Source organism: Ranitomeya imitator, chromosome 6, assembly GCF_032444005.1.
Source record: "Ranitomeya imitator isolate aRanImi1 chromosome 6, aRanImi1.pri, whole genome shotgun sequence".
Classification (NCBI taxonomy): Eukaryota; Metazoa; Chordata; class Amphibia; order Anura; family Dendrobatidae; genus Ranitomeya; species Ranitomeya imitator.
Window position 1 is genome coordinate 71,991,126 of NC_091287.1, and position 22,700 is coordinate 72,013,825.

General features: G+C 43.8%; 1 protein-coding gene across 1 annotated transcript in view; it reads right to left on the reverse strand.

Moving 5' to 3' along the window:
- Window positions 1–22,700, reverse strand: part of GALNT11 (polypeptide N-acetylgalactosaminyltransferase 11) — a 41,920-nt gene that overhangs the window by 15,064 nt on the left and 4,156 nt on the right. Inside the window, exons 3-5 of the mRNA XM_069729757.1 lie at window positions 10,195–10,318; window positions 7,640–7,806; window positions 569–694 (exon numbers count right to left, since the gene is read on the reverse strand). Of these exons, the coding sequence (XP_069585858.1) occupies window positions 569–694; window positions 7,640–7,806; window positions 10,195–10,318 (417 nt within the window). The remainder of the gene's footprint in view (window positions 1–568; window positions 695–7,639; window positions 7,807–10,194; window positions 10,319–22,700) is intronic.

Below are 22,700 nucleotides of genomic sequence, written 5' to 3' on the forward strand. Positions count from 1 at the left end.
CACCCAACGGCCATGGACTACTGACCTACCTGCTGGAGCAGGGTCCTGTGAATTTATTCGTTCATCAACTATAGCACACATAAGAACCCATGGAGGAGCACATCTCACGAGGTTGCTGCAGCCTCTTCAAACAGTCTATAAATTGGGTGCCAAGAGTCGGGGCACCCACCAATCTGTTATTGATGTCCTACATGAAGGTCATAAATGTGAAAAACAAAATAATTTCTTAAAGAAATTTTACTTAAATCAATAGTGAAATTCACAACAAACAGGACAACCATTATTTTGAGCCAGTAATCTGCTCAAAGCAATTTTCTCTTTCCTTTACATGCTTGTACCTTTGAATTTGGGTCTATTGGGACATATAGACATAGCAGGTGACCCTCTCCTTACGCCGGTAACATAAAACCCTCTAGGAATGGTCAAACCCACACCAGCCATATAGGTCACAGAAAGCCATTAACGTGAAAGCTCAAGGCGACATTAAAGGCAGGTCACAGACTTTCCCAGTGATCATTCCCGATAGTCAGGTTGGCAATGACAAGCGATTGGTCTAAAACATTCTTACCAGTCGCATGAGAAGCTCCAACCATCCTTCCACGAATAAGTCCTTCCCTCTGTTTGTTTCTCACCAGTTTCACCTTGTTGGGTAGGCTTTCTTTAACATAATCCTCCAATGGCCCCTTCAAATCACCTGCCAAAGAAGGAGTTTTTGTTAACATCTTGCATTCACCAGCAGCTGAAAGTTCAGCTAGTCCTGCATCAGCCAAAAATAGTCTTAGGCCGCCTACCTATTAGACTAATGTCAGCCAAAGCCAACGATACTGATGAGTAATAGTGACAGTTGACTGATGGTCGGGGGAGATGGCGATCGGGCATGTCCGATTTCTGACTACTGATCACTTTCCTTTCCCTGAGATAAGTCAATGGCAGAGAAGTCTGTCGGCGGCTTTCTCTTAGAAAACAAAGGAGCAGTCAGCTGAGTGAGCCCTCCGGTGTATGGGACAGACTGTAGAGATTGCTGCCAGACTAACGATTGGCAGAAGAACTCATCAGCTGACAGCCATCCAAAGTACATGGCAGGCTTTAATCCAGAATGTTATCTGGAAATAACCAAATCCCTAATTAAGTAGTGATCAACGAATGTGCTCCGATAACGTCTTATCCAAGCATGCTTGGGTGTTATCTGATCATCTGGTCACTGGTCGTGCTCGTATATTATTTTCGAGTCCCTGTGGCTGCATAATTTGCAGCAGTTATACAGCCTCAACACATGTGGGGATTCCCCAAAAAACAGGCAATACCCACACATGTTGAGGCTGTCTAACAGCCACAAATCCTGCAGCCGCCGGGACTAGAACATAATATACAAGCGCGACCAGATGCTCAGATAACATCCGCGTGTGCTCACATAAGACGAGTTAATAAATCTAGTTAATAAACTTGACCTAAAGTGACATTTCAGGGCACCTCCCATCAAGAAACAACTTGGGAATGCATTGCCATTAAGGGTACTTTCACACTAGCGTTTTTTTAAATCCGTCACAATACGTCGTTTTGCAGAAAAAACACATCCTGCAAAAGTGTTTGCAGGATGCGTTTTTTCCCCATAGACTTCTATTGACGACGCATTTGCGACGGATTGCCACACTTCGCATCCGTCTTGCGACGGATGCGTCGTGCTTTGGCGGACCGTCGGGAGAGAAAAACCCTACATGTAACGTTTTTTTCTCCCGACGGACCGCTTTTTCCGACCGCGCATGCGCGGCCGGAACTCCGCCCCCACCTCCCCGCACCTTACAATGGGGCAGCGGATGCGCCGGAAAAATGCATCCGCTGCACCCATTGTGCAATGCAACAAACGCTAGCGTCGGAATCTCTCCCCAACGCATTGCGACGGGGAGATTCCGACGCTAGTGTGAAAGAAGCCTTAGTAGGCAAGTTATTTATTTCGTTGGTGGCAACCCAATCTTAGCAGTAATAGCAGTCTCAGGGTTGTTGTCCTGTTTTATTTTCTGTGGTGAGTATATTAGTGAAACTGTGAAGATTTTATTGTTGTAAATTTTGGAGAAAAAAAAAAGACACAATGGCATCCATATTGGCCACCTCGTAACTTTACCAAAAGGTGTAGTAATTAAAGAGGCTGTATACAAATAGAAAAATAATGTCACTAAGCTGCAAACCAAAGCACAACCCATGGACAGAGTGGCCACGGCTTTCTGATCTCCTAGGAAATCGTGTCCCGCACATAGTGACAAACATGTTCTCCCATTAGGACAAACCTTCTCCTTCGAGAAGAAAGGCCCTGCTGTCACACTGGGAGATCTGACACAACCCCGCATTATATGGTTACCTAATGAATGTGATTAGGTGTCATAGGGATAAAGAGGACATAAAACATCTCCTTGGCGAAGTTGGGGAACACCCTCATGAAATTTTGGACTGAGTGGAAAGATCTTTAAAAGGTGAAACGGATTAATTTATTAAAAGGATGTCACACTATTTAGGTCCCGTGCGCTCCGCTCTCCTGCCCCCGGCTTCCTAATTGCTAGGGAACAGTGCCCTCTTGATTTACATTGACAACGCAGAACAGTGGCATGGTTGCAGAGCTAGCCTGACCTGTGAACAGGGGTAGCTTTATCTCTGTAGCATCATAGGAGTGCAGGTGCACCGAAGACGGACGAATTCAGCGATTTGGCCAGCTTCAGAGCAGCACTTACAGGTTCTAGAGAAAAGAGCTTCCAAGCGCTGCACTCCTTGCCTAGAAGATCGGTCACGTATGATAGACTGCACAGATTGCTGGCAACGTAGGCAATGAGCAGTAAACAAAATTAAAAATGTCTACATTTTGATAACAAAGGATTTGTAATAACAAGTAAATGGCAATCTCGCTTGTTTTTTCACGCCCTTAGCAATTTTAGCCATTAAAGAAGTAGAGAATAACCCTTTAAGAGCTAGAAGGATTTGTGATGGTGGCCCACAACGAGGCTCAAGCACACTAGTACAAAACATACCAAAGAAAAAAAGCACCAAATGAACCAAAGATTACTAAAACAATATGTTAACTTTATTGATACACAACAGTAAAATAACAAGTAAAATGAGAGCAGGGACAAGACAATGATACACTGAAGGGTGAAACCACGGTAAACAAGCAGGTTACATAAGTAATGTATCTAGGCCGCGCCACTAATGCATATAAGAAATAAAGTGCAGGTGTGCAACATAATATGGATACTAGCAAAGTGCAAAAGCCATAAGAAGCAGCAAAGTAACAGACCTAGAGAGATAAGAATGCCATAAAATGTAAGGCCAGTATATACCTGTGTATACCGCAGCAGCACTATTCCTTCATATTTGAAGGATACTTCTGATTTTAAAAAAAATAAAAAAAAAAAATCGACTCCGTTCATGTTGACGAGGACATGCTCCTCATCACATGTGACGTGGAGTCATTGTACACCAATATTCGCCATCAGGATGGTTTGAGTGCTGTTTCTTATTACTTATCCAAGACTGGCCTCTCCTCCAGTGACACTCATTTTTTGGTACTGCTTTTGAAATTTCTTTTGACGCATAATTTCTTTTTGTTTAACGGATCCTTCTACCTGCAGCTCCAGGGAACAGCTATGGGGGCTGCGTGTGCACCTTCGTACACTAACCTGTTCCTGGGGCTGTGGGAGAGGGATCTGTTCTCGTTGGATCGGGGTTCGTTGATGGAGCGGGTCATATTTTGGACCCGCTACATCGCCGATACTTTCCTGATCTGGCGGGGTTCTTCTCTTGATTTACAATCTTTTTTTCGTGAATTGAATGACAATCAGCTCAACATACATTTGACCTACAAATTTGATTTTTATCGTATTGATTTTTTAGATGTCCTGGTGGAGAGGGGGATGGATGGAATGTTGTTGACCAGTGCCTTCCGTAAGGATACAGCTGTCAATTCAGTGCTCCATTCTTCATCATCACTTCTGCCACATGTAATTAATGCCGTCCCTACTGGCCAGTTCCTCCGAATTAGGAGGATCTGCTCTTCAAATGAAGCCTTTGAGGCCCACGCTGAAGACATGAAGATTCGTTTCATGAACCGTGACTATAGCAGAAGAAGTATTAAAAAGGCCTATAATAGGGCAAGAAACATGGATAGACACCAACTCCTTTATTCAACTGCCAGATCCAAGACCACTAATCAGGGAAGGTTGGTGACACAGTTTAACTCCCGTTGGAGGGAGATGCAGGAAGTAGTGGCCAAGTTTTGGCCTATACTTACCGCGGATCCCACTCTGACAATATCTATCAGCCAAACCTTCTATTACAGCACGCAGGTCTAAAAATATGGGTGACCATTTGGTTAGGAGTTATCTGCAACTAATTGGATCGCCCCCCATTTTTTCTATTGGGACTCATTCCCGTGGCCCCACTTGGGGTTGCAGGCCTTGTGGGAGGTGTGTTGCGTGCCCAAACATTGCCAAAGCCAACCATTTTTTGTCTTCTGAGGGCGAGGAATTCCTGATTACCCAAACAATAACATGTACAACAACCATGGTTGTCTATCACGGTACGTGTCCGTGTAATAAGATCTACGTGGGCCTTACTACAAGAGCTCTTAAGGTCTGTGTGCGGGAGCATGTCCGGGATATTTTGGCTGCAGCCAAGGAGCCTGATTTTGAGTCTTTAAAAACTATTCCCCGATATTTTAAGTTGTATCATTCATGTGATCCTTCTGGGTTCGTAGTTAAAGGGATAGATCGGAGGTTTGATACCACCCTAGGTGGTAACCGGAGCCAAATTTTGGCACAAAAAGAATCTCGGTGGATATGGAGGCTTAAAACTATACAACTGCTTGGCCTTAATGAAACGCTACGCTTTGCTCCTTTTCTCTAATCACCAGTCTAGTGTTTTTTTATTGGCATCTGTTTGGTACCATTTTATTTTCTTCATGTGTTTAATGCATATTTTAATTATATTCGAATTCTCTACATTGTTCTCTCTTAGCGTCTTAACACATGGAATGTGAGCTTCATGTTTTTTACCCTTTAGGCGCATTTTTCACCATGGACTGATGTCTTCTTAAAGATGGATGATGTCTCACAAGTATCACTACTGTTATGGTGTTTTTTCACTGTATTACTATTTTAGTAATTGCATGTTTGCTTATTATATGTAACATGTTCACATAATGTTTTCCTTGTATAATACCTTGCATTTTTATATTCATATGTGTATGTAATGTTTTAGGACCATATTTATTATTGACCTATTTGCATCTTTATTTGTTCTCTCTTTTGGCTTGTCCCAGCCTCCTACACTGCTCAGTTTTTAACGTTCCTAGTTGTCACTCATTCTTTCCCACTCTATTTACTCTCACTATATGTCTCACTTCATGCCATCTCACTTTTTTTTTGTGCGCTTTGGCGGCCTCAGCTCTGCGCGCATGCGCGGTGGCGCTCTGCTGCTGTGCATTGCTGGCTGCGTCTTTTCCGGCGCTGTGTGTGCCTCGCGCCGGGATCTCCGTCCACGTCATCTAGTGGGCGGGCCCTGGCAGTATTGGCCCGCACATCCGGTGACGCCCCTGGTGATGCACGGATCGGGTAGTGACCACTTGCGCATGCGCCAATATAGAGCGATCATCATTCTTCATGGCTGTACTGATTGGCCGGCCTAATATATTTAAAACCTATTCTATTTCCTGATGCCATCCCCCGGAAGAAGGCACTGTTAGCCGAAACGCGTGTTGGGGTGGGTGCTGCTGCGTATACACAGATATATACAGGCCTTACATTTTATGGCATTCTTATCTCTCTAGGTCTGTTACTTTGCTGGTTCTTATGGCTTTTGCACTTTGCTAGTATCCATATTATGTTGCACACCTGCACTTTATTTTTTATATGCATTAGTGGCGTGGCCTAGATACTTTACTTATGTAACCTGCTTGTTTACCGTGGTTTCACCCTTCAGTGTATCATTGTCTAGTCCCTGCTCTCATTTTACTTGTTATTTTACTGTTGTGTATCAATAAAGTTGACATATTGTTTTAGTAATCTTTGGTTCATTTGGTGCTTTTTTTCTTTGGTATGATTTTCGTATGTTTGCACTGAACCTTATTCCATATATCCTGGCACCATACTTTTGCACTAAGCATGTTTGGTGTGTGGTCAGGTGTATAGGTATATTTAACTAGTACAAAACACGTATGGCAGAGCATTGGGCCAATGTCTTTATTATTACGGCTATTTTCATCCAAAAAGAAAATCTGGGCAAGAGATTGGGGATCTTTATGTCAGTCTTGATGAGGGGGCAGGGTGAAGTGCGAGGCTCATGAGTCACTAGGGGGTTTGCATTTTTAATAACCAGGAGCATCTGACAAGTGACGGGTGCCTCTGTGTGTGCAGCAGGGATTGGAGGAACATATGTGGCATAGCGAACAAATCACCGTCCCAGAGCTGGACAAAAATGGCATGACTCGAGTTCCGCCAACATTTTTGACTTTTCAAATCTTTTTACACCTGAATACTGACAAACGCTTTGTAAAGGGCTCATGTACCTGTATGGAAGCCATATTACAGACCCATTTTGTACAGCTGTTTGCCTGAGCCCGTCATGTAAGTGCATATGAGACCAAGAGTCCACAAAACCTCACAACATTAAAGTGTAACAATTCCTTACACACGGGTGGTCATCAGGCTGACCTCCACCTACTGAGCAGCTGCTGATTATTCTCTGTCTCTGGGGCTTGTGCAGCTGTAAGCGAGGACACACAATGGACAAAAACATTCAGGAGAACGTCAGATCTCTAATTATTGCACAAAATATTCCAACCAGATTACCATCTAGCATTAAACATGACCAGATAATTAAGGATCGTCGGAGTGACAACATTATTCCATCTGTACTGACAAAGATATTTTTACTGCTTAATAAATGCGAGAATTGACCATCATAATAAAGAACAAAAAAAATCTGAAAGGGAAGCCATCATCAAAAATGACCCATTGTTAAAAATCAGGCTTTTCTGGTAATTTTATTTTATAAAAACGGGTGATAATGTTTTTTTTTCATATCACTAGCTAAAATAAATGCATTTATCACAATGGCCACTGGGCTGAATATTAGGCTCATGATTTATGTTCTTCACATGGATATTAGCAGCAATAGACTATTTACTTGCATAGAAGATACGCTGATCTGTGCAAAGGTCATTGTGAACAGGAGGAGGAAGAGGTGAGCTGTGACATCGCCATTATGAATGGTGGAACCTGTGTCATCTACTGTATATAAAAGGTGTTATTAGTCATTGTGCAGGTGGAGGTGAGCTGTGACTAGCAGCAATTGTAAAAAGTGGATCCTGTGTTATTTACCATGTCTAGTGGGGTTATCAGTCATTGTACTGCATATAGGGTTGTTGTAGAGGTGGTGGAGGTAAGCTGTGACTAACAGTCAACAATTGTGAAAAGTGCATCTTGTGTCACTTACTCTGTATTAGAGGTGTAAGCCTTCACGCTTCCCGAGAGATGTGTCTATATCTCCAATGTCCTTTTTGGTACAGACGGCCTCTGTATCATCGTTTATATGATTTAATATTAATTAACAGAATGTGCCTGCTAGCTAAGCGTCCCATCCCTATGGCAGTTCTCACCTAGGTCGCTGTTATCATCCACCAGTACGATTTCCTGTAGAAGACTGGGCGGCGTGCGGTCTAACACGCTATGGACTGTTCTCAGAAGAGCAGAAAAGGCCTCATTGTAGAAACAGATCACAATGCTGGCGAGGGGCAGTTCTGTGGGGTAAATCTTTTTAGCACACCTGACAAAACAAACAAACATCATGTTAATGAAGGAAGTCAGTTAGATCCAAAGATAAAATAGGTCATTACCATTTTCAACTTTTGACAGAACCCCTTAGTCTTTTTTTTACCTAGGGGGAGACCTATAAACACAAGACTGCATATTATCAAAAGTTTTTTTTCAATTTGAGGGTAACATGCGGGCGGAATAAACATGGGTACTTCATATTTATTCTGCAAATAAATCCACAATAATCTGCTACAGACACCGCATAAAGCAAATCCGCAAGCAGAGCCTTCATGTCAGTAACTGGAGCTTCCCGTAACAAAGCGACCATTGTAACATTCCAACTACACTCATCAGCCATGTATACTGCCACCAGTGAGTGCTATGGAAAAGATTGCGTCGTTCATGGTGGGGTCTGGGTTGCAAATTGTGGGTCACAGAGGTTACATCACAAAAATGTAAGATTGCACTAAAAATGCTCTGCAGATGTTTGGAAAGGAATTTATCAGAAAAAGCAGCTGTTGTAAAAGATGTATAGATTCTAGAAGTGTGGAATGTGCCGCTGACATGTGATACTCAGCTGTTGCATCCTGTCACATCGGAAAGCCCTACAAATGCAGCACACAAGCGTCCATTCTTATAGATGACCCGTGTGTACATGATAGATGAACCGTGTGTACATGATACACTACATCACAGAGGAGCACCAGGTTATTTCACCGTAATGTGCACTATTTAAAGGGTTCTCTGTGCATATAATATTGAAGACCCATCGTCAGGATTTACCATCAATAGTCCAGTGGAAGTCCGACACCCCCACTGCTCATCTGCCAGCAACTCCAGCCACACGTACACATTGATGTATACATCTGGCCGCCAAACCTTATAACCACCACTGGAACAGCCTGCGCTGTATCGACATGGGTGATAACAGATGAATATCCATCATTTTGTTACTTTCACCCCATCCACAGTGATGGTAGAGTTTTTAATGGAGGTCAAACACTTTAAATGGTTTTCCACAGAAAATAAGCATCAGCTGCTAAGCCAGACCCTTTCTTTGTCTCAGCCAAAGCAAAGATGGACAAGTAGGCTGGCTTAGCTATTAAAATAAGCAGTAAACTAGATCCCTTTCCACAACGATCCAAGCAAAGCGATGGGACTGGGAAAAAGCAGCAACATTAAGGCAGAACCTGGGCTTATAGAACTATATTACAGTAGTAAGTTACTATCTATGGATGATTCAATCTTTTTTTTCCCATTCCCTAAAGGAAAACAAAACAGAAAAAAAGAACAATACAAGCCATCAGCTAGTTTCCGCAATTTAAAGGGGTATATCCTGTGACTGTCCATTTAAGTAAAATCAAGGTGCTTCTGCCTCTATGAACTGTTGCACTAAAAACCTATCCAACTTCACTGTAACTATACAAATCGTGCGGCAGCACAATGATTGTTCAGACATAACCGGAGGCAGCAGATCTGATACAAAAGAAGGTCTCTGAAATGGAGATCAACTTCTACCTGTCTATTATGTACTGCCCTCACAAATGGTGAGATAAATAAATATATAGAGAGAGAGAAAACACCTTTAAAGCTCTCCAGTTTGTTTTTTTTATATAAAGCTACTTTGTAATTCACTTAAAAAAATAATATTGCAGTTTTTTCCAGGATGTAATGTTGTCCTGCTCTTGATTAAGTCTGTGCAGGATGAACTCCCTTTTTCCGCCCTGCAGCGATCTGCACATGTTCATTTTCTCATAGCTTTCTGTGGGAGTTCAATGTAGCCCACAGACGTCTTTGAGAAGCTGAGTGGTAACACACAGGCGTTGTGCGCTCTCAGTAGCTTCATATAGGCACAACGGTTGGGATCAGATCCAATCCTACATAATCAGGAAAGACTTCTTTAGCTTGCAAAAAAGAAGACAGAGGAGACTTAATAGCTGTCTACAAATATCTCAAGGGCTGTCACACTGTAGACGGATCATCTTTATCCTCATTTGCACAAGGAGAGACAAAAAGCAATGGGATGAAACTGAATGGGAGGAGACACCGATTAGATATTAGAAAAAAGCAGGGGGTTGGAGCAGATGACCCAGGAGGTCCCTTCCAACTCTAACATTCTATGATTCTATGATTCTTTGGCAGTGGCTTCAGTGAACTCACAAAACAAGACCCGATACAATGCACCACACTATAGTAATCACATCAAAGCTGCCTACGTAATGCTTAATTTACGCAAAGCAATATGTGCTACAACCTGACTCTGATCCATCAGACGTCTGCATTTACTGAACTACCAAAAACTCCTCCTGGTCCTCTTACAATCATAACACTGATTTTTCTTCTGCAGGAATGAATATGATTTATGCACTGACCACATAATACAGCACTAGAAACATACTTGGGATCCCTGGTGTCTGGAATGTCTCTGTGATAGCCCAGTCTATTACTGATCAGCATATTGAAGGCATGCTTCTGATAGCCAACATCCCGCACATCCTGGTCTTGTTCATTGAAGATCATTCCTATCAGAAAGCATTAAATATATTAATAGCACGAACGACTGGGAAAGAGAAAGGTGTTACTATCGGACAAGTTTATGTAAAACCAAATAAAAAGATAAACATTATATATCCCACGCACAAACAGTGGGGAAAATAAGTATCTGATGCACGGACTATTTTGCAAGTTTTCCCACCGACAAAGATTGGAGAGGTCTGTCATTTTTTATTGTACGCACACTTAAACTGTGACAGAATCTAAAAATAAAAATCCAGAAAAATCACATTGTATGACCTTTACATAATTAATTAGCATTTTATTGCATGAAATAAGTATTTGATACAATAGAAAAACAGAATTTAATATTTGGTACAGAAACTTTTGTTTGCAATTACAGAGGTCAGACATTTCCTGTAGGGCTTGACCAAGTTTGCACACACTGCAGAAGGGATTTTGGCCCAACCCCTCCATACAGATCTTCTCCGGATCTTTCAGGTTTCGGAGCAGTCACTGGGCAACATTGAGTTTGCCAAATATTTTCTATTGAGTTCAGGTCTGGAGACTGGTTAAGGCACTGCAGTACCTTAAAATGCTTCTTATGGAGCCACTCCATAGTTGCCCTGGCTGTGTGTTTCGGGTCATTGTCATGCTGGAAAGTCCCAGCCAAGACCCATCTTCAATGCTTTTACTGAGGGAAGGAGGTTGCCAGCCAAAATCTCGTAATACATGACCTCATCCATCCTCCCTTCAATACGGGGCAGTCTTCCTGTCCCCTTTGCAGAAAAGCACCAAAGTATGAGGCTTCCCCCACCATGCTTCACAGATGGGATGGTGTCCTTTGGGTTGTACTCATCCTTCTCCCATACATGCAAGTGGAGTTAATACCAAAAAGTTCTATTTTTGTCTCATCTGACCACCTGACTGTTTCCCATGCCTTCTCTGGATCATACAGATGGTCACTGGCAAACTTCAAACGGGCCTGGACATGTGCTGGTGTGAGAAGGGGGACCTTGCGCGCCATGATGGCATACTGTGTTACTAAAGGTAATGTTTGAGACTGTGGTCTTAGTTTTCTTCGGGTCACTGACCAAGTCCTCCCATGTAGTTCTGGGCTGATTCCTGACCTCTCAGAATCATCCTTACCCCACGAGGCGAGATCTTGCATGGAGCCCCAAACCGAGGAAGATTGACAATCATCTTGGGTTTCTTCCATTTTCTAATAATTGTGCCAACAGTTGTTGCCCTCTTACCAAGCTGCTTGCCTGCTTACCTGTAACCCATCCCAGCCTTGTACAGGTCTACAATTATGTCCCTGGTGTCTGTAGACAGCTCTTTGGTCTTGGCCATTGTGGAGAGGTTGGAGTGTGAGGTCAATTGAACACCTTTAGCTGGATGTCTGGCTCATAGCCAATGTTGCACAAACACGTTCTGATGGTTTGTGTAGACTCTGATAGACCTTAGACTTTGTGTGTGATGTTCATTTTCCAGTACATAATGGATGAATCATGGAACCAGTGGTTTGGCTAAATCAACACGACAACCGCAGGCCACATGTTGCTGTGAGCAGCTTGTGTTGCCTAAACATGCTACCATGGCCTGCAGCTTCTCGGGACTTGTGTTCCATCAAGCACATCTAGGATGTCATTGATCAGCAATTGCAAAGGGAGCTGCCAGCAGAAGATCTTGATGATTTGCCCAAGTGTGTTCAGTGTAGCAGAACATTCGTCAGACAACCATTAATAACCTCACTGATAGAAGCCACGTGTGGGTATTTCTGCATCTGGTGCTCATACTCAGTACTGAATAATTGAGATGTTTGTGAAAATGCTTTTTCTATTTTTAGTTTGCAGATCATTAATATGTCTATCGTTCCTGTGTTTTCCATAATTCCACAACTCTTCCTTCTTAGTGTTGCAATTTCGATGTTGATCAGTGCATAATATAAAAAAATACTGATTGCATGGTCCAGACACACGTGGCACGATGGTCCAAATAAAGAAAGTAACTTAATAGCAAAGCCACAAAAAGAACTAAAAATCCTCCTCCACATACTGAACGTAGACTGAATCTATCCCATAATATATGATATAAGAAGTAGCAGTCCCTGTAAATGAAAGAGCTAGACTCATCAGAAGAAATGACTTGCACAGCTTTTGGTTTTAGGCAAGGCTCTCTTTGTGACATGTCAGTTTATAATTTCCGATCACACTCTTACAAAGGCTTACGTCAATGCTAGCAATCTTAATCTGGGCTCTTGCAAAGGCAAAAGGAGCATCTGCTTTGAAAAGAGTTACAGCATTATTCCTAGAGATCTGTGCCACATGTGTTCCTCTAGTAACCAATTATTATTTGCTTTTTGTAAAACTCTTCAGTCCTATTTTAGTTCTAACAGTATTATGCAAACTGGGGCAAGCCTTAAGGAGCTGTCAAGGCAGGCAATATTCATGACCTATGCTTTAGTGAAGTTTGATCCCCTGCACCTTCACTTATCCACTGCAGGTTGTAACCAATGAATGGTATTGCTTAGTCCAATGCGTAGCAGCCTCTGCTGCGTACTGCAGATCAGATACTTTCTGAGAGAACAGGAGTGGATCTGCCGTTCTGGGCAGCCGTACATTATTCATTTGCTGCCTGTTTATACCGCACAATAAGATTGGTCTGATGATGAGCCCATGAAAATGTTCTTAGGCGACTGTCTGGCGATGTGCACACGTCAGGATTTCTGTCAGAAATTTTCCTGACAAAAACCTGACATTTCTGCCAGAAATCCGCATGCGTTTTTATCGCGTTTTTTTTTTTGTTTGGTTTTTTTTTCGCGGTTTTGATGTTTTTTTTTTTTTGCGTTTTTTCCAAATGCATAGAAAACGCGAAAAAAAAATGCAAAATTAATGAACATGCTGCTTTTTTACCGCAATGCATTTTTTCGCATCTTTTTTCGCGGTTTTAATGCGTTTTTTGCACGTTTGATGCTTTTTTTGCGTTTTTTCCAAATGCATAGAATAGCGGGAAAAACGTGAAAAAACGGTAAAATTAATGAACATGCTGCATTTTTTACCGCAATGCATTTTTTTGCTGACAAAAAAACGCATCATGTGTACAAAAATTGCAGAATGCATTCTAAATGATAGAATGCATAATGTATGCGTTTTTAATGAGTTTTTATCGCGAAAAAACCTGAACATGTGCACATAACCTCTATGTTCCGTGAAAATTGCAAGATTTTACTTCCTCTTTACAGAATTTCACCCTTTTAAACAGAAAACCGCAGTGAAAGCCAGAGATTCATCATACGAATGTTGTCCTGAAATGATGACGTCTGTGTTTTCTTCTGGCTTTGTACACTGAAGACGTCCATGCACTGGGTGACAACAGGAGGTCTCCATCCACCTGTGTAATGCGTCATTGTGGGAGAAAAAAAGAGCAAAATGGACGGACAAATGCATGTAGGGGAACTGAACATTAGAGACACAAAACAGCCAGGGCTTGCCAGGAAAGTAGTTTGCCTTTTTCGCGACTGCTTTTACTTAGATATGTGGAGACTTTGTCCAGCGTGGTTTATTCCAAATTTCCATGTGGTCAGATACACACATAAGGGTGGCCTATTTCCACACACTCAGCCATGGTGGTCTTAAAACCACATTATTTGGGGCGTGGCCTGAACGTCCATGTGAGCGGACGTGTGACAGAGCGCTCCCGCTGCTAACGCTCAATTTATCCTTATAAGCCGCAGCTGAGCGGCGATTCAAGGCGCTTACCGGCTGCAGGAAAGTCCCGGGAGTGCGGCGGTGAATAGAGGCGGCCTCGAGGTCAACAAATATGACCAGGAGGAGGCAAAGAGATGCAGGAGCCGGCGAGGCTGGGATCAGTCAAGATGGCGCCGACGCCAGAGAGAAGGCGGAGAAGGACAACGCAGCATGCCAGAAGAGAATGTCGGCGGCGGCAAAGCTCCAGCAGTTTGCTAGAGTGGAGGCCGCAGGGAACACAGGAAAAGCAGAGGAGGACGCCGGAGCAGACACAGACACAGAAGGAGAGGAGGAAAGCCCAGCAGAGGAGCAGGAGGTACAGCAGGGGAGCAGGGATGGTGACATGGCAGTGGTAGTAGGGGGATCTGAAGATAAGGAGTCAGGAGCAGAGCCCACTCTTAGAGACGTTTTTGCACTGGTATCAGCATGCAAACAATCCCTCACCCAGCAGCTACAGGAGGTCAAGGGGGATACAGCCCAGATAAATGCAGCCCTGCAGAAGATTGACAAACGTGTGGGGGCTGTGGAGGAAAGAGTGAGCACGGCAGAAGACCATATAGTGCAGCTGCAGAAAGCGGAGAGGAAGTTTACTCAGGCAATATCGGAGCTGGCTGCAAAAAATGAGGATCTGGAGAATAGGTCCAGAAGAAATAACATTCGTATAGTGGGTGTCCCTGAAAAAATTGAGGGGAGGAATCCCACGGAGTATATTGAAAGCTGGCTCCTTGAGACCTTTGGTGATGCAGCACTGACAAAAGTATTTGCGGTAGAAAGAGCCCACAGGGTCCCACCGAAACCACCTGTCCCTGGAGCAAATCCCCGTACCATGCTTGCCAAAATCCTAAACTACAGAGACAGAGACATTATCCTGAGGAAAGCTAGAGACATGACGGATCTGACAATTGGAGGTCAAAGAATTGCTATTTACCCTGACTATTCCGCCCTGGTACAGAAACAACGGATGATGTTCACGGGTATCAAGAGACGGCTGAGAGAACTGGGAGTGCAATACTCCATGATGTTTCCGGCACGACTGAGAGTGGTAGCGCTGGATAAGATTCATTTTTTCCAGACGCCGGAGGACGCTACCCAGTGGATAGATCTTAACGCTAAAAAGCTTAAAGGGAAAGGAGATTGAAAATGTGGGGTGGGTTAGTCGGGAGGTATTTTAATTCTTTCAAAAAGGGGAAAAAGAGATGGACTGACAGTACATTGGTAATTGAAATGTGAAGCTTGGAGGGTGGAGCTGGGTATTATTCAGGGAATGTACTGGGTGTGCTGATGCGGCGGAGAAGTACGAGGGAGGAAGGGTGTGCAGCGTACTAAAAGTTTATTTAGTTTCTTGCAGTTGTAATTTAATACAGGTTGAATTATATTGTTCTTCTAAGAATTGCGCCGAATTCTGTTATAAACGGTAGCGGGAGGCGGAAGGAGAAGGTTACGTTAACAAGAGTGTTCGCAATGGGTGATGGTGCCCCACTCTTGATAAGAGGCAGAATGTATAATATTGGGGGGTGTGGGGGAGGGGGGGGAGGGGTGAGGGTGGGGAGGGAAGTTAGACAGCTCAGAACGGGGAGTAAAGACATAACTAAAGATGATGAGTCACATAATAGGGGACCGCTTTAAGATATTGAGCTGGAATGTGAGAGGCCTGGCGGATAAGTCTAGGAGAGCTGCGAGCTTGCAGTATGCGAAGGATCAGCGGGCTTCTATGATATGCTTGCTAGAGACGCACTTGATACAGGAGAAAGTGGACGTACTGAATAGACGTTGGATACAGAAAGGGTATCATTCTACCTTTTCGACGTACTCAAGAGGTGTGTCAGTGTTGGTGCCGGTGGGAGTGCAGTATGAAGAGGTGAAAGTATGCGTGGATGCTGAGGGTCAGTATGTGGTGATACAATGTATATTGTATGGAGTGAGATTGTGTGTTGCGGCAATGTATATTCCACCTCCATATTCAAGTAAGAAGATCAGGGAGGTGTTGGAGAGGGTGCAACGATGGGAACCACTACCACTCTTAATTATTGGGGATTTGAACAATATCTGTGATGACTTTTGGGATAAAAATAAGAACGCCCAGAATAGGTCGGAGGGGCACACTACAACATTTGGTACCTATGTGCGTGAAATAGGCATGATTGATCTATGGAGAGTTAGACATGTTGGGGAGAGAGGATACTCGTGCTATTCACCGGCTCATGCTACGCTATCCAGAATTGATATGGCGTTGGGTAACCGCCTGTTGGACACAATGGTGGGTGAGGTGCGTTATCTACCGAGGGCCCTTTCGGATCACAGTCCAATAGAGGTGGAGGTTAGGTTGTTGGGGACACGGATCGCAAGTGGGAGAGAATGGAAGATCCATCCTAACTGGTTACAGAGTATTGATTTGGACGGTATAGGGAAGGAGGTGACGGAATTCTTTGCTTTAAATGATGGGAGTACAGATGCTCTAACTGTTTGGGATGCAATGAAAGCGTACCTGAGAGGGTTACTATTTAGAGACATTAGTAGGTGTAAGAGGAGGACAAGGGAGGCGGAGAGAGTGGCGATGGAGGAGCTGAAAGCCGCAGAGGACGAGATGGTAGTGCTGGGGACTTCTGAGGCAGAGAAAAGGTTGAGAACAGCGCAAAATTGTATGGAAAAGATTCTGCTGGGAAAAGCTGAAAGGAAGCGGGAGTTTCAGAGGGTGGCTTATTTTCAGGAGGGAGAAACAGTGGGACACATGCTATCGGTGGTGGCCGAGGCTCAGCGTGGTACCTCGTATGTACATTCGTTGGTTTCAGATGGGGGGAGCAGGGTATCTGAAACACCTGAAATTATAAAGGTCTTTGCGGACTTTTACGCGGACTTATATTCCTCCAGGGTCAATGAGTCAGCCGGAGATACGGAGACTTTCCTTGAGAGTCTGGGTCTTCCGAAATTGAGTGAGGAGGATAGGGTGAGCCTCGATGCCCCTATCACCGAGGAGGAACTGAGTCGGGCGCTGAAGTCTATGGCTAATGGGAAGGCACCTGGGGTTGATGGGTTACCAGCCGAAATCTATAAAAGTTTGGAGGAAGTGCTGATTCCCAGATTAAAGTTAATACTGGAGGAGGCTGGATGCCAAGGGTATCTCCCAGCATCTATGAGGGAGGCTATTATAGTGGTTATTCCGAAGGAGGATAAGGATCTGGGGAAGCCTGAGTCATATCGACCAATCTCTCTGTTAACCATCGATGTCAAGCTCTTGGCCAAGGTGTTAGCTACCCGTTTGTCCAGCGTCATTGCTAACCTTGTACATCCGGATCAATCTGGTTTTATGCCTGACAGATCTACAGCGGTTAATCTGCGGAGGCTGCATATGAACCTACAGCTGAAGTCTGACAACTGTGGCTGAAGGGTTATTGCATCCTTGGATGCCCATAAGGCGTTTGACAGTGTGGAGTGGGGATATCTCTGGCGGGTGTTGAAGTGTATGGGTATTGGTCCGCAATTTGTGGCATGGACTCAACTGTTATATTCACTACCAACAGCTAGAATTAGAGTGAATGGGGAACTTTCTCAGCCTATAAAGTTGGCCAGAGGTACGAGGCAGGGTTGCCCACTGTCGCCCCTTCTGTTTGCCTTAGCTGTGGAGCCACTGGCCGCTAAGATCCGACAATCGGATGAGGTTCCTGGGTTCAGATATGGGAGTGTTGAGGAGAAGATCGCGCTATATGCAGATGACATCTTACTGTTCCTGGCGGACCCGGATGAAGCCTTGAATGGGGCTATCGAGATCATTTGGAAATTTGGAGCCTTGTCGGGATTGAGGATAAATTGGGATAAATCGGTCCTCTTTGAGGTGGATGGGGTGGAGGAGAGCAGAAGTGAGCCATTGGGAGAGGGGCGGCTTAAGGTGGCATCCCTTTTCAAATACCTGGGAATATGGATCTCGATCCCAGTTACAGAGTTTTTGTATAGGAATTTGACTCCTCTCATGGGCGCCCTTAAAGCAAAAGTGGATGCGTGGAATAAATTACACCTATCGGTGGTGGGTAGGGTTAATCTCATTAAAATGGTTCTGATGCCCAAATTACTTTACGTCCTACATAATGCGCCAGTTTGGATTCCACGTGGGAAATTCCGGCAGATTAATGCTCTTTTTAGAAGCCTGATATGGGGGAGGCGGTACCCACGTATTCGCCTGGAGACGCTTCAGCGACCCAAGGAAGATGGAGGATTGGCTTTACCCAATCCTGAGTTATATTTTCTTGCAGCCCAGAGCCAGCATTTGAAGGGCTGGGCCCGGGGAGCGTCTACCAGTGCGGTACAACACTTGATGGAGAGGGTGACAAACCGAAGACCGGTGGCGCAGTGTCTGGAGGATGGCTCCTTGGGAGTATTGGGGAAATTATACCCAACTATGTTTTTGATACATAAATTATGGACCAGACTGCGACATATTCGGGGGGTTACGGGGCTGACTAAATTTACACCGATATGGCTTAATAATAATTTGGTTGAGTTTGCGGCTCTTGGAGTGCTGGCGGAGTGGCAGGCCAAAGGAATCCACTTGGTGGCTCAGATAATTCAACAACAAGGATTAAAGTCCTTTTCGCAGCTGCAGGGGGAGTTTGGATTGAGACCGACTGGGGAGTACCAATATGCTCAGATGAAACATGCCTTTAAAGCGCAAAACAAGGGCGGTGGTATTGAGATCCAGGAGGACGTAGTTCTGGAATACGTATGTGGGGAAGGGTCCACAAGGGGAGTCATTACCACCCTTTATAAGGACCTTCTACATGCATATTTACTAGACTTCCCTCTAAAAGCGAGAGCGAAATGGGAAAGAGATTTAGGCCCAATGGAGGATGAAACCTGGGAGTCGGTGTTGGAGTGGGTTCCACGAGTGTCACTGAGCGAGCCGTATAGACTATCGCAGCTGTACATCTTGCACAGAGTCTATAAATCACCAGAAGTGTTGCACAGAGCGGGGTTGCGTGCTGACTCCGAATGCCCGAGATGTAAGACTGAGAATGCAGGAATATACCACATGATGTGGACATGTCCAAGACTGGTTGCTTTCTGGTTGGTGGTAATGAGCCGTGTGGAAGGGGCGTATAAATGCAGAGTGCCGAGAGATCCGATAGTGTGTATACTGGGACATGTAGAGGAAATTAGAGTGGATAACACCTGGAAGATAGCAATAGCTAGGCTATTATATATGGCAAGGAAGGTAATAGCAAGGAACTGGATCAAGGATGAGCCGCCTACAAGGGGTGAATTCCTGAAATATGTTAAACATGGTCTCAATTTGGAAAAGGGGGTATACAAAAGACGTGGGAAAATAGAAACGTTTGATAAAATGTGGTCTCCGTGGCTCGAGCTGGGATGAGTAGTTATGGGAAATGGGAGGATGAGGGCCTCTGAAAGGAAGAGAGTGCTAAAGAACAAGCGGACATAAGTGATTCAAATGGCTCAAAGAGCCATCAATACTGGTAACAAAGTATAAATGGGTATGAGCTGTCAGGGGAGGGGGAGGTTTGGGTTTTGTTGGGATTGTTGGGGGTTTGGAAAATGTAAAAATTTTGTAATATACTGGAAAATGCATAAATTGTATTGTTCATATTCGCTTTCAATAAAAATCTATTTAAAAAAAAAAAAAAAAAAAAAAAAAAAAAACCACATTATTTGTTATCAATACGAGTTGTTGTGACAGGAGGCCCCAAATCACTGGCTACAGGATACTTTATTGGACAATTGACTCAAATTACAGTTTTGAAGGGGCATTTTTTAGGGGGGGTGATTTGCCATAAATTTCAGATAAATGCAGGTCCCAGCTATGTGGAGAGTAACTGCTCGACCGCTTCCAAAATTCTGATAGAAGTGAATGTGCTGCTAACTCACCGCTCATTCTCCACCTAGATGCTGTGGTCTCCTCACTACATGGGTCTTCATAGTGTCACATCTATCAGACATTTATGGTAATTCCATAAATGTAAAAGGTTGGAATACCCCTTTAATCCATTCTGATTAAAGGGGGTATCCAGAATTTCTAAAAAGTGGTCAAAGAGTAAGGACTGTGATCAAACAGTAGGGACTAATTGTGCATGTGTCAATCATTGGTTCAGCAGAGGTGTTTTTATGTATAGCATATGACAGGACATCATTACTGGGGCAGCTAGCAAAAAGGGGGGAATTCAAGGATTAATTATATCATTATTTTATAAAATTCTCTACTGTTCGCACACTGTCTAAAAATTTGGGAAAACTCCTTTAGTATAAGATGAGCAAAAAGATTAGAAATGCCCTGGTCCAGCGTCCAGTTCGGTCCTCGGTGGCAGCCAGATCGGGGCAGTGTTCACTTCTGTGCCAGCAATCCTCTGCCCAGCACCCTAGGGAGCTTACTAGGCCCCCGCGATGTCATGACCCGTGGCGGTACAATATCACAGGAATCTAGAAAGAGGCAGAGGCCTTGATGGCGCAGAAGTGAACCAAATTGGACGTCGTACCTCTGATGCAGCCGGACCTGGGTAGTTTGGGCTTCCGTGGCAGCTGGACGGGGTGGTCCTTGCAAAATTGCTGCAAAAACTGGTGCATGACCACAATGTGTGAATACACCCTAAAAACAGATTTAGGCAGTGCTGTCAGATTGTGCTTTTTTCATACGTTTTCAAATTATTTTAAGAAAAATGCATCTTTACTGAACCATGTGAGTAAGTTCTAAAAGTTTCAGCAGTGGTAAACGCTTAGGCCGGGGTCACAATGCGAGTCTCTCACCTCAATACCCGGCACTGCCGCCAGCACTTGGGACCGGAGCGTTCTGCTCTATAGAAATACATGCAGCAGCACGTTCTGGTCCCGAGTGCCGGCGGCAGTGCCGGCGGCAGTGCCGGGCATTGAGGCGCGAGTTTCTCGCATTGCATACGCAAGTGTGACCCCGGCCTTAGAGGGAATCTGGCAGAGCTGTCTGTATGGGCATGTAGGTGATAAGAAGCTGAATAAAGTGATCTCTTCATATCTGCGATCTGACGTCTTATTCCAGAGAGATCCACTGATTTTTATTTAAATATGTAAATGAATTGTTCCTGACTCTATGGACCGGATACTGATCTCCCTGAGAATCTGCCTCCAGAGATAATTATTTCTAATAAAAGGGGGACTTACCAGTGTGAGACATGTAACTAACACAGAAGAGTAGAACTGAACTTTGTTGCATAACAACAAACATATTAGCAGCTGTAGCTCTCACAGCTCTGCTGTATTCCAACACTATTGTCACACTGTCTGGCTGTGAGATGGAAGCTGAAGCTGAGAGGAACCTGCAGATGTGTCAGATGGATGTGTGACCCTAACCTTTCCCAATCTGAGAGTCAGTTTGATTATTAAAAAAATAAATTAAATAAATAAATTCTCCATCTTCTCCATTCAGTATGACGGTAAAAATCAGACCACATTCAGATGTCATCCAAGTGTGGTATGTTGTTTTCCATAGAACCATAAATATGAATCGGCAAGTGTCCTCCGAATCGGCAAATCTTACATGTTGTGATTTTTTTTCCCTGGGACCAACTCGCTCCGATTAAAAAAAAATAAAAATATCGGGACACATGTATGGCTCCACAGAATAACATAGCGACATGTGTTATCCATCAAAACCACAGATAACATTTGTCTGAGTTATACAGTCATGTGTACGAGCCCTTATAATCACACATGCAGCGAGATCAGGGGAGCGGCCATTACACATCATACTGGTAACTGCCTCTTCATGTAAATTAGACTCTGGAGGCAGATTCTTGGGAAGATCTATGATCAGCCCATAGATCTTAACAGTTCACTTACATATAAGAAAAACATGGATTTCTCCGGAATAAAGAATCGAATCGCAGATATCAAGGTATCATTTTATTCAGCTTCCTATGGCATGCCTATGGGGTGGAGCATACTGACAGATTCCCTTTAAAGCAGTGTGCGGCATGAATGATAATGTGACAGAACACTTTAGTAGCTTACAAAAAATATAACAGAGGACGGCATGAATAACAGATCTCTTACTATGGAGATACTCGCCTTAGGAGCAAGAGACAACAGGCTGTAGGGAAAATCCAATTCCCCACAAATCTGTTCGCCATTTACAATGGTCTTTAAAGGGGCTGTTGGCAGTTACTTAACAAATTGTAGCTAGACGTCAAAATGGACTTGATGCCACTTAAAGGGGTAGTCGCACTTGGATATCCCTTTTAATATGCTCATTTGACGTACCCAGGACTCCACTATGGTATATGAGGAAGAGTGGAGAAATATTGCAAAACTTTAGATTTGACATACCAATAAAACCTTCTAAAAAAAAAAAAAAAAAAAAAAAAAAAAAGGGTCTTCTAGTTCTAGTAGGTAACAGAGCAAGGATGGCGTGATGTCCATCTCTTTAATAGTTCAAATTGAACATATATAGGAAAAATACATTTCACAAAATCAGAAAAACTGAAAATACAGAGTTATTTTTTTTTTTTTAATTACAGTAAGTGCAAATCATCCATGTAGAAATCACACTAGTAAGTTCAGGTATCAGTAGCTGGCATGGGCGAATGCTGTGCATTTCCGGAGCTACAACCCAGGTATGCCTGATCTCATTTATCTCATGCCAATTTCTCTGTGGCAGATTAGCAGTGACTAGGACTCGTGCCAGCCGTGC